At 36.3% G+C, this 13,558-nt stretch overlaps 1 protein-coding gene across 1 annotated transcript; it reads right to left on the bottom strand.

Annotated features, from left to right (window-relative positions):
* Positions 1-9,601: 9,601 nt before the first annotated feature.
* LOC138365084 (uncharacterized protein PF3D7_1120000-like) lies at positions 9,602-12,369 on the bottom strand. The gene is made up of 3 exons (XM_069325194.1): positions 12,355-12,369; positions 10,348-10,813; positions 9,602-9,768 (listed from the first exon to the last, which is right to left on the bottom strand). Exons 1-3 carry the CDS (start codon positions 12,367-12,369, stop codon positions 9,602-9,604), a joined length of 648 nt encoding a protein of 215 aa, XP_069181295.1.
* Between the last annotated feature and the right edge of the window lie 1,189 nt (positions 12,370-13,558).

Genomic DNA, 13,558 nt, shown 5'->3' with positions numbered 1-13,558 from the left:
CATTTTCTTTTCTTTTTTTTATTAATTTTTACAATATACTATTTTTTCGGTAATATACCTGGTTGATACCTGGTTGATGGGGTTCTGGGAGTTCTTCTACTCCCCAAGCCCGGCCCGAGGCCAGGCTTGACTTGTGAGAGTTTGGTCCACCAGGTTGTTGCTTGGAGCGGCCCGCAGGCCCACATACCCACCACAGCCCGGTTGGTGCGGCACTCCTTGGAGGAATAAATCTAGTTTCCTCTTGAAAATGTCCACGGTTGTTCCGGCAATATTTCTTATGCTTGCTGGGAGGACGTTGAACAACCGCGGACCTCTGATGTTTATACAGTGTTCTCTGATTGTGCCTATGGCACCTCTGCTCTTCACTGGTTCTATTCTACATTTTCTTCCATATCGTTTACTCCAGTACGTTGTTATTTTACTGTGTAGACTTGGTACTTGGCCCTCCAGTATCTTCCAGGTGTATATTATTTGATATCTCTCTCGTCTTCTTTCTAGTGAGTACATTTGGAGGGCTTTGAGACGATCCCAATAATTTAGGTGCTTTATTGCGTCTATGCGTGCCGTATATGTTCTCTGTATTCCCTCTATTTCAGCAATCTCTCCTGCTCTGAAGGGGGGAGTGAGTACTGAGCAGTACTCAAGGCGGGACAACACAAGTGACTTGAAGAGTACAACCATTGTGATGGGATCCCTGGATTTGAAAGTTCTCGTAATCCATCCTATCATTTTTCTGGCTGTCACAATATTTGCTTGGTTATGCTCATTAAACGTTAGGTCGTCAGACATTATTATTCCCAAATCCTTTACATGCTGTTTTCCTACTATGGGTACATTTGATTGTGTTTTGTACTCTGTATTATGTTTAAGGTCCTCATTTTTACCGTACCTGAGTACCTGGAATTTATCACTGTTAAACATCATGTTATTTTCTGATGCCCAGTCGAAAACTTTATTAATATCAGCTTGAAGTTTTTCAATGTCCTCAGCCAAGGTAAATTTCATACTGATTTTTGTGTCATCTGCAAAGGATGATACGAAGCTGTGACTTGTATTTTTGTCTATATCTGATATGAGAATAAGGAAAAGCAGCGGTGCAAGGACTGTACCCTGAGGTACAGAGCTTTTCACTGCACTTGGACTAGATTTTATATGGTTGACAGTTACTCGCTGAGTCCTGTTTGACAGAAAACTGAGTATCCAGCATCCTACTTTACCGGTTATTCCCATTGACTTCATTTTGTGTGCTATCACGCCATGGTCACATTTATCGAAACCCTTTGCGAAGCCCATGTATATCACATCAGCATTCTGTTTCTCTTCTAATGCCTCAGTGACTTTGTTGTAGTGCTCAAGTAGCTGTGAGAGGCACGATCTTCCCGCTGGAAATCCATGTTGGCCTGGGTTGTGAAGGTCATTGGTCTCCATGAAATTGGTGACCTGACTCCTAATCACTCTCTCAAATACTTTTATGATGTGCGATGTTAGTGCAACTGGTCTATAATTTTTTGCCAATGCTTTGCTCCCTCCCTTGTGTAGAGGGGCTATGTCTGCTACTTTAAGTGCATCTGGTATCTCCCCCGTGTCCAAGCTTTTCCTCCACACTATACTGAGTGCCTGTGCTACCAGCACTTTGCATTTCTTTATAAATATTGAATTCCATGAGTCTGGACCTGGGGCCGAGTGCATGGGCATGTTTTCAATTTCTTTTTCAAAATTTAGTGCGCTTGTGTTTATATCAGTTATATTTACAGGGGTTTGAATATCCCGCATAAAGAAATTGTCTGTATCTTCCACCTTCATGTTGTTTATTGGAGTGCTAAACATGTCCTCATACTGCTTTTTTAGGATTTCACTAATTTCTTTGTCATCCTCCGTGTATGAACCTTCACTTGTACGAATAGGTCCAATACTGGCAGTGGTTTTTGCTTTTGATTTCGCATATGAGAAGAAATATTTTGGATTTTTCTTTATTTCCTGAATGGCTTTCTGTTCTAACTGCCTTTCTTCAGTTTCATATGAGTGTTTCAATTTCCGCTCGATTTCTTCAATCTCCCTATTTAAATTATTCCTTCTTTGACGGGAAATTCGTGTCTGCATAAGCAGTTTCGTTATTTTTTTCCTGCGTTTATAGTGTCGTCTGCGTTCTCTTTCTACGTTAGATTTCTTTCTGGCTTTCCTCAAAGGAACATGTTTCAGACAGACTTGATACGCTTCTGAAGTCAGTTTTTCTATTCCTTCTGTAGGACTTGTATTACTTAGAACAGTTCCCCATGGAATGTTTGTAAGTTCCCTGTTTATTATCTCCCAGTCTATCCTTTTATTATTAAAATTGAATTTACTATATATATACCATGTCTTTTTCAAGAACAGTTTGAGGGTTACGAAGAAATGGAATAAAATCAAAGAATTGAGCAGCATTTTCCTGGTTAACCAGTTTTTCAAATTTCGAAGGTGTGGTAACATCACTGAAACCTAATATTTGATGAGCTCGGTATGGTGACTGACTTATTAATTGACGCATTTGTGATACTGTCAGATATACTTGACCAATAAATATACGATTGAGTTGTAAATCTTCAGTCCTAATCCACATCGAATAATCCAAATTAGGGGTTATCATATTACCTAGGGCAAAACTAGCCGAAGCCTGACCAATATCACCTAGTTTCTGCTGAAATTCTTGATAATATCTATTAATACTTGTATCATCCATAATGTAATGTCCTTATATATATTGAGGGGAACATGATAAGCACTGTTTATTATATTTTTCAATAATAGGAATATTACTACCTAATTTAGATTTGAATTCTTTTATATATACGATAAACTTAAATAACATTGAATCATATACCTGCGGAAACTCATCCAGGTCCTTGTTTCCAGTTCCATCATTTCTTGGATTGTACAAGTCTAGCAAATGCGTATTGACATTTTGCCGTTTCTTTTCCTCGAGTAATTTTAAAATATCCATAGTTGATCAGCTGGCCATCAGATATATTATTATTATTATTTTTGAAAAGTATTAAAATTTTACCTCCGTCTCCGCTGCTGGTGTCATCCAAGTCTCTCGTTCGACATTGGCGGACCCCCAAAATTTATAAGAATTACAGAACAAGATGAAGATATTTGAGACACTTTCCAAGAAAATGAGTTGAACATGAAAGAATGTATTTATAAATACAATAAAATTTAAAGTAGTTAAAAATAATTAAAAAAGTAACAATGCATAATAATACATTTGACACTAACATGTTGAAAAAAAGAGAAAAACAAGAGGAAGAAGAAGAAGAAGAAACAGAAAGTCTTGAGTAGATGGCCTATTTCTCCTCAAAAGGAGGAATCTACAGCACCGGTGATAATGAAAAATCTTATATTAATTGTAGAAAAAACAAACAACTGCAACAACTGAAGCTAAAACAACAACAACAACAACCACTAGAGAAAGAAATAATGAACAAAATCAATACGGAAGAAAGCAGCAACAACGTGTGTCATATGTCAAAACAGCAGCTGGACTCTTACCCTCCAGTGATGCATATTGTGTAAACACAGATGGTCATATGAAAAACGAAAAAAAACAACCTTAATAAATATGTTTATATTGATGATTATGATTTACAGGAAAGAACACGCTTAGCTAGAGTAGAAAGACGTTTACAGTATATTGAAGAGTGTCTAGGTAAAAGTAACATTATCAAAGCTGAGCCAATCACGGCTCTAATATATACCCATGAAAGTGCCCAATTTATTATAAATAAAGTTTATCATAACTGGATTAGGTTTATGGGACATGTGGCTCTGCAACTTACATCTAGAACAATTGAAAATTTATTTGGAGCTGCTGATCAATTTTTGTTTGATGGTTGGTTTGAAAATAAAAAAAAATCAAGATCACCCCCAGTAAATTATCTCTTTGTCGATTTCGAGGAGAGTAGAATGGAAGTAAATACTGAAATTTTGAATTTGGCATTGTAGGATAATCGATATCAAAGTGGAAAACTCCTCCATCCTCAAGATTGAGTATATTAATCTTTACTTTGACCATATTACTAATAATGTGTATATTGTTTATTCAATAAATGAATTACAAAGCATTTATAAAACAATTATAGATGATGACAAAAATTCATTAAACAAGAATAACGACCGGTCTCTGGTAAGTGGCTTAGTTGCCTACAGTTTGGTTATGCCTGGAGCAGATAAGCGATATAAAGTGTTTGGTTCACATCGCATTTTATATAACACATTTGTAAATGTGTCTAATGGAGAAATGTTCAACACTAGTCTACAAAAAATGGGAATGTCAGCTCTTAATATCTGTGTTATTATCGTCCATGCTATGATTCATTTAAAATGCTTACTCGAGAAATATATACTGCCCACCGAGAAAATGCGGCACTCTAACAAATATTTCATTGAGGAAGTAATAAAACATATATCATAAACATTATTTGGTCATCCAATGTTACCTTGTTAGACAATTAAGTAAATAAATTATTTAAAAAAAAAAAAAAAATTAAACACATTAAAATACAATGTCGTGGAATATGAGTACAAATCAACTTTTGTCATATTTTCCTTCTAATATAACTACTACTAATGATGCTTCTAATAATACTACTGCTACTACTACTGTTACTACTAGTGATACTATTACTACTAGTAATATATTGTCCCCAGTAAACAACGATGATAATAATAGTAATAATTATTTTAATAGTAAAAAGAGCTTAGATACTGAAGATTTTTCTCAACATTTTTTTTTTAAATATGTACGATATCTTAATGAGGAAAAGAGGTGACCTGTTCTTCTAGTTTTTGATTTTGATAATACATTAGCTGTATATGATGAACAACAACATTTGCCATTGAATTTGTCAGATAGTTTTCTTTCAGTGTACACACGCCCATTCTTATATGAAATGTTAGATTATATGAAAGCCACCAACAAACATAACATTCTTATTTTATGATCGGCAGGTAAACGATCATATATCCAAAATGTTTTAACACTATTGAACATGTGTCAATATTTTACTCATATTCTAACGTATTATGACTGTGTTTTATCCAAAAATAAATATGGTGTTAGTAAGTCATACAAATATATTGTCAATAAATACCCAAGATATTCAGATATGAGAGCAATACTGATAGATAATTGGGCTGTTTATAATGCTTTAGGAAGAAAAAAAACGTTATGAGACAGAGACAAATGATGATGATGGAACAGTCAAACAGCAATATAGTCCTTATACAATTCGTGATGTGGTGAAAGAATTTGGAGCGTTCAATATACCCCCACCAAATAAAAAATATAGATACTTTTATTCTCTCTGAAGGTTTAAATGGAAAAATAGATGACTATAGTAGTAGCAAAAGAACAGAACCCCCGCCTCAGGGAAAGTTAGCCCAGTGTCTGTCTTATGGTGACTCAGCTCTCTTATCCTTAATATGTTTCTGTGAAAAAGAAATCTTTGGGACAGTAACATCGACTATCGAAAACAAAGAAAAGATACAATGTGACTACTTTGTCATTTCATGTGAAAACGATCAGTTATTATTAATAAATAAACAAGAAGCAGAAAATTCTGATGTAAACAGTACACAATGTCGTCCTCTCACATGGGTACAAATTTCCTCACTATGAGAATAAAATTCTCTGTATATTGATATTATGTCTTCTTCTATAATGCTTATTAACTACTTTCATCATCTTCACTTTCGTCCATTGGTATATTATGTATGAGATGTTCTATCAACTCAAGCTGAATATTTAACATTAATTCTTTTTTGCGTATAGTGTCGATATTTGAAAAGTTAACTCTTTCCCATAATTCATTTTTACTTTCCTCAGTTTTTCTATAAATTTCTTCAATGTTGTTTTTAAAGACCTCTTGAGAATTTTTAAGTTGCCGTTGATAATGTTTATGTAACTGTTGCATACAAAATTTATTATTATTATCCATTTGGGTCAAATTAGTGTGAAAGTTATTTTGAATTTCATCTATTTTAGAATTAGCGACCGTGTTCATATTTACACAACTTTTAATGAGTTCATTCACGCGTTTACATAACAGATCAGAAAGGTAAATCAGTTGGGCAAAGAATGAATTCGGTGTATGAAGATGACTACGTTCAAGGGCAGATAGAAACCATTCAAACAATTTATATACACTAAAAATTCTGTTTATGAGATTGGGTCCGTCCATATTTTCGTTTTCAAATTCCTTGATCACACAAAATATAAGGTTAGTTAAAAAATCGGTAATGAGGGATGAACCCATTATTCGGTCGATATTATTGGTAGTTTTAAAGAATTCATTTAATTCTTGAATACTTTCCTTCGGTTCAAATTGTTTTATCTCTCTTTTCCCATCTTCTTGTATTGCTAAATTAAATAGGGTGTAACATATTATCAGAGGGAATGGGTTTAGAGTCTCTGAACTATTTTCATAGTGAAATTTTATTTTGGTGTGTGTAAAGAGTGTCTTTAAAATAGATTTTTCAAAATTAAAATAGATTTGGAAAGCTTTTTTATACTGTTTATTTTTTAAGGCACTGTTAAGATTATTAACATCAATGGTGGATGTTGTAGTAATTTTTTGTTTTAATTTATTATAATTTAAACCATTTGTGCCAAATATTTACTGATGGATGATATAGTATTTGGGTAATATTCCCTAGGGAATTTTCAACAATAAAGTTTGTGCTGGTACCTCGAGTTAATATATTTAGTAAAAACGTAATTGTATTCTTTAAACAAACATTTCATTACAACATCTATTTTCAAGGATAACGAATCCTATTTGAGGCTTATAAACAATGTTAAGAAGGGTGGTTTCTAACATTCTTATACTTTTCCTATTGGAATCATCGGTGGGAATATCAATATATGAACTTTTTCCGGTTTCATATTTATATCGAATATTTTACTAGGATAAATGTCCATTGCAATATCGAGAATGGAGAGATTAGTAACTTTGTTTATCACATCCGCATTTAGATCGTCATTAAATGTAGTAAAATACTGTTTCAAATGATCAATATTTTAGATTAAACGGGTTTGATACGTTTTGACCATGGGTTTCTCGGTTGCAATATGAGTCACATAAGAAAATTATCTTTAAAATCATCAAGGTAGTCAAAGAGAGCAATAGCCATAGCTAAATAGTCGTGGATCCTGTGTGTTGATAAAAGTTCATAACACAACAATCGATAATTCCTAAATTGTAAGAGATGCTGGGATTGAACTAGCTGATCATTATAAATGCTCATAATATTGTTATTAACAAAACTTACAAAAACACAATGAGGATGACGACAGCGGTGGATGTGGTATATATATTATAATAATATTATATTATATATATATATATATATATATATATATATATATATATATATATATATATAAATATATATATATATATATATATATATATATATATATATATATATATATATATATATATATATATACATATATATATATATATATATTATATTTTAGTATATTTTGGTAGCAGTCTTTCCTCTAGACATATATTATTAAATTTGACCGAAAAAGTATGATTAATAATTCTAACACGAATTTTCTCGATCTTTCTTACGTTTATTTTCACTGTTGATGGTAATTCAAAAATCAATTCTCCAAAATTCATTTTTATTTCTAGTCTGACACGACACTTGAGCACGTTTCGTAAAACTTATTACATTTTCAAAGACTTTAGTTTACACACACACACACAACTTTAACTGAATAGAGCTTAAACATCTTCGAGTTCTTATACCTACAATTGGGTGAGGTGACATGTTACAATAGTTTTGGATGAGGTGAAAATAAACTTTTAACACAAGACAGGACACGAAACAATGGGTATTAAAGGTAGGTAACTGTAGAAGGCCTATTTTTATTGGCCCATATTTCTTGATGCTTCTATATTGGAGCGGAGTCTTGAAGTGGGTAGAATATAGTTGTGCATTAATTGGCTGTTGATTGCTGGTGTTGACTTCTTGATGTGTAGTGCCTCGCAGACGTCAAGCCGCCTGCTATCGCTGTATCTATCGATGATTTCTGTGTTGTTTGCTAATATTTCTCTGGTGATGGGTTAGTTGTGGGAAGAGACTATGTTCCTTAATGGACCCCGGTTGCTTATGCATCGTTAAACGCCTGGAAAGAGATGTTGTTGTCTTGCCTATATACTGAGTTTTTTGAGGCTTACAGTCCCCAAGAGGGCATTTGAAGGCATATACGACGTTGGTCTCTTTTAAAGCGTTCTGTTTTGTGTCTGGAGAGTTTCTCATGAGTAGGCTGGCCGTTTTTTTGGTTTTATAGTAAATTGTCAGTTGTATCTTCTGAATTTTGTCTATAGGGATAACGTTTCTACTAACAATATCTTTCAGGACCCTTTCCTCCGTTTTATGGGCTGTGGAAAAGAAGTTCCTGTAAAATAGTCTAATAGGGGGCATAGGTGTCGTGTTAGTTGTCTCTTCAGAGGTTGCATGGCGTTTCACTTTCCTTCTTATGATGTCTTCGACGAAACCATTGGAGAAGCCGTTGTTGACTAGGACCTGCCTTAGCCTACAGAGTTCTTCGTCGACTTGCTTCCATTCTGAGCTGTGGCTGAGAGCACGGTCGACATAAGCGTTAACAACACTCCTCTTGTACCTGTCTGGGCAGTCACTGTTGGCATTCAGGCACATTCCTATGTTTGTTTCCTTATTGTAGACTGCAGTGTGGAAAACTCCGCTCCTTTCCATGACTGTTACATCTAGAAAGGGCAGCTTCCCATCCTTCTCCATCTCCTAAGTGAAACGCAACACAGAATTCTGCTCAAAAGCCTCCTTCAGCTCCTGCAGATGTCTGACATCAGGTACCTGTGTAAAAATGTCGTCAACATTCCTGCAGTATATGGCCGTGTTAGAATTATTAATCTTACTTTTTCGGTCATATTTAATAATATATATATATTATATTTATATATGTTTTTTACTAAAAAATAGTATAGACTAGCTTAGTTATATATATTTCTCTTTAAAATCTCACTGTTTACCATTTTATTTAAAGATTTGAACATTGCTAGTCTGGTATGGCTTATCCATGGATTGACTCTTGTGAGGAGACTCTGGGTTGACCCAAGGTAGATCCCTTTGTGTTAACTTAGAACTGGTGACTTCCCTTTAATCAGATGGTGTATATTCCCATTTCCATTTGACGTGACCCACAATATTTCTCATAATTAGTTATTCTCCTCGATGTTAACTATAATTCTTTCAGTTTCTTAAGTGCTACCCAGTTGAAGTAGCTTCCAGGCACTACCTAGGAAATGATAAAGTTTTTCAATTAAGTAAGCAAAAAACCAACTGAAACTCATCTTATATTTATACTGTTGGTTGAGACAGGTAAGACTCATGAAGAATGCTCTGGTCCGGCTGATTAACTGACTGTTTGTGTGAGTCTCATCATCTTTTTATATATCAAATGTACACCATTGGTTATCATTAGTTACCTGTTTGATGACGTCGTTGCCACCTACATTCTACTATGTCACTTTACCTATGTATTCACACAATAAACATTTAATAGGCTCTTCTAGATTATATCACAACCTTCCCTAAATCTTGTAATTGGCTGGCGTGAATGTTTCCAGTCCCCTATTACCAACAATCGTGATTTATCTTTATCTGCTTTTACTACAATCTCTCTTATGAAGTTCTCTCCTTTGTAATCCAGTTCCTCCTTTGTCCATGTATTGCTTGCTGGTGGGTTGTAGGCATTTACAATTATCAGTTTATCATCTCAGCTCCAATACTTTTTATCTTACTCCATCCATGTTGGCATATACAATTTTCAGGTACATGTTCCCTATCTCTTTGTTCCTTACTTCCCCTTCCTCTAATGGTTTTGTTCATCTGTTTTTATGTACCATTTTACTAACTTTCCAGTCCCTGACACTTTATAAAAAAATTAATTCTTCTCTTCTTCAGTTCTTTTCCCATTTAGACGTTTTGCATCACTGTTCATTTTCAGCTTTTCTCTATCTTTCTTTGAGATGTCTTGTCTTATTGACCAACGTTTGCTAAACTTATCACACTGTAATTTCCTGGCATTTCTAAGCACTTCCATTGTGTTTTTAACTTCATTAAATGTAACCCTTAAGGGGCGGTTTTTGTTCTTCTCATATTTTCCTATTCTTCTATAACCACTGACATTTTCCTTTGAATTTAGACCTTCTCCTAAATCTACTATTTTATCTATGATTTTCATCTATTCTGCTACTCTATCCACCCTAGATGATATTCCCTTTTCTAAACACCCGAAAATTATTATGGACTTACTTCTATTTACAGTGTTTTGAACTAGTTCACTGTTGGTTACTAGTTCTTTCCTAATTGCTTGCCTCATTTCTGTTTCATTTTTGTCATTTCTGGTTTTGACTTCCAATATTTTGACTTCCAATTCTTTGATTGTCTCCTTCTCTTTTACAATTTGTGCATACGTCTCTTTTATTTTTTCTATGTACTTTTCTAGTTCTCTATTAACCTCCTCTATGTGAGTTGCAAATGCAGTTTCTCTTTGCATATCCTTGGCAAATTTCTGTTTCCATAATTCATTTTCTTTCACTAGTCCCTTGATGTGTTCCTCTTGAATCTTTACCTTGTCCGTTAATGCAGTAACATTCTGACCTTGCTGAAGAATGCTTCTTTTTAAAGTGTGAAACTCACTCCAGAGAGTTCCATTTTCTTCTTCAAAATTAAATACTCTTTCTTCAAACTTCTTTTGCGTATCCTCAATTATCTCTAACTAGCCAAGAAAACCCCTTTTCATTATATCTTGAGGTGAAAATTCTTTCAAACAATCATCTGTTGGTGTGTTTATAATCCCCGTGTTTGCAGTCATTTTTGTTTTTTTATTATTTTTTTATTGAATTTTTTATTTTCATCTAATGTGTATGTGTGTGTGTTTGTGTGTGTGTGTGTGTGTGTGTGTGTGTGTGTGTGTGTGTGTGTGTGTGTGTGTGTGTGTGTGTGTGTGTGTGTGTGTGTGTGTGTGTGTGTGTGTGTGTGTGTGTTTGTGTGTGTGTGTGTGTTTGTACTCACCTAGTTGTACTCACCTAGTTGTGCTTGCGGGGGTTGAGCTCTGGCTCCTTGGTCCCGCCTCTCAACTGTCAATCAACAGGTGTACAGGTTCCTGAGCCTATTGGGCTTTATCATATCTACACTTGAAACTGTGTATGGAGTCAGCCTCCACCACATCACTTCCTAATGCATTCCATTTGTCAACCACTCTGACACTAAAAAAATTCTTTCTAATATCTCTGTGGCTCATTTGGGCACTCAATTTCCACCTGTGTCCCCTACTGCGTGTGCCCCTTGTGTTAAACAGCCTGTCTTTATCAACCCTGTCGATTCCCTTGAGAATCTTGATTGTGGTGATCATGTCCCCCCTAACTCTTCTGTCTTCCAATGAAGTGAGGTTTAATTCCCGTAGTCTCTCCTCGTAGCTCATACCTCTCAGCTCGGGTACTAGTCTGGTGGCAAACCTTTGAACCTTTTCCATTTTAGTCTTATGCTTGACTAGATATGGACTCCATGCTGGTTCCGCATACTCCAGGATTGGTCTGACATATGTGGTATATAATGTTCTGAAAGATTCTTTACACAAGTTTCTAAAGGCCGTTCTTATATTAGCCAATCTGGCATATGCTGCTGCTGTTATCCTCTTGATATGAGCTTCAGGGGACAGGTCTGGCATGATATCAACCCCCAGGTCTTTCTCTCTCTCTGACACTTGAAGTATTTCATCTCCCAAGTGATAGCTTGTATCTGGTCTCCTGCTTCCTACCCCTATCTTCATTACATTACATTTGCTTGGATTAAACTCTAACAGCCATTTGTTCGACCATTCCTGCAGCTTGTCCAGGTCTTCTTGAAGCCTCAAGCTGTCCTCCTCTGTCTTAATCCTTCTCATAATTTTGGCGTCGTCAGCAAACATTGAGAGGAATGAGTCTATACACTCTGGGAGATCATTTACGTATATCATAAACAGGATAGGGCCAAGTACAGAGCCCTGTGGGACTCCACTGGTGACTTCACGCCAGTCTGAGGTCTCACCCCTCACTGTAACTCTCTGCTTCCTATTGTTTAGGTACTCCCTTATCCACTGGAGCGCCCTACCAGTTACTCATGCCTGTTTCTCCAGCTTATGCATCAACCTTTTATGGGGTACTGTGTCAAAGGCTTTCCGACATTCCAAAAAAATGCAGTCCGCCCACCCTTCTCTTTCTTGTTTAATCTTTGTCACCTGATCGTAGAATTCTATCAAGCCTGTAAGGCAAGATTTACCCTCCCTGAACCCATGTTGATGGGTTGTCACGAAGTCTCTACTCTCCAGATGTGTCACTAGGTTTTTTCTCACGATCTTCTCCATCACCTTGCATGGTATACAAGTTAAGGACACTGGCCTGTAGTTCAGTGCCTCTTGTCTGTCACCCTTTTTGTATATTGGTACTACATTAGCAGTCTTCCATATTTCTGGTAGATTCCATCTTGAGGTTATCTTGAGATGATTTCGGGGCTTTTAGTGTCCCCGCGGCCCGGTCCTCGACCAGGCCTCCACCCCCAGGAAGCAGCCCGTGACAGCTGACTAACACCCAGGTACCTATTTTACTGCTAGGTAACAGGGGCATAGTGTGAAAGAAACTCTGCCCATTGTTTCTCGCCGGCGCCTGGGATCGAACCCGGGACCACAGGATCACAAGTCCAGCGTGCTGTCCGCTCGGCCGACCGGCTCCCATGTTTCCAGTGACCTACTATACACTATGGAGAGTGGTAGGCAAAGTGCTCCTGCACACTCTTTCAATACCCATGGCGAGATTCCATCCGGCCCAACAGTTTTTCCTCACATCCAGCTTCAATAGTTGCTTCTTGACCTCATCTCTTGTTATTTCGAACCTAATTTTGTGTGTGTGTGTGTGCGTGTGTGTGGATGTGTGTGTGTGTGTATGTGTGTGTGTGTGTGTGTGTGTGTGTGTGTGTGTGTGTGTGTGTGTGTGTGTGTGTGTGTGTGTGTGTGTGTGTGTGTGTGTGTGTGTGTGTGTGTGTGTGTGTGTGTGTGTGTGTGTGTGTGTGTGTGTGTGTGTGTGTATTTATGTGGATGGTACATGAATAAAGAATCACAGGTGGAACATTACTACCCATATGAGCCACAGGGACGATAGAAGTATTAAATTATTTACTTAAAAAAAAGAACGAATAGGAGTTTAGTTTTATACATACTGTATACAGTTACGCAGGCCACAGAGCTAGATTAGACGCGTGTGGCCAATTTTAGGCATCCTAGAGAATATTAAGTTAAGTTATGAGTTGTTGTCATTACTGTATTTTATCATGAGTCAGTTGTAGGAGAGAGAGAGAGAGAGAGAGAGAGAGAGAGAGAGAGAGAGAGAGAGAGAGAGAGAGAGAGAGAGAGAGAGAGAGAGAGAGATCCACAGTTTCAGATGTAGATATGATTGATTCCATTAGGCTCATGTATTTGCACGTAACCAAA

The sequence above is a fragment of the Procambarus clarkii genome, chromosome 15, assembly GCF_040958095.1.
Source record: "Procambarus clarkii isolate CNS0578487 chromosome 15, FALCON_Pclarkii_2.0, whole genome shotgun sequence".
In the NCBI taxonomy this organism is placed as follows: Eukaryota; Metazoa; Arthropoda; class Malacostraca; order Decapoda; family Cambaridae; genus Procambarus; species Procambarus clarkii.
Note: the sequence above shows the minus strand (reverse complement) of the source record. Positions and strands in the feature narration are given on the sequence as shown.

What these genes read in the sequence shown, in the direction of transcription:
- LOC138365084 (XM_069325194.1), bottom strand. An exon ending in TCAAAACACTGTAAATAGAA is followed by an intron (nt 9,769 to 10,347) that starts GTAAGTCCATAA and finishes ACAACCCACCAG; the next exon opens with CAAGCAATACATGGACAAAG.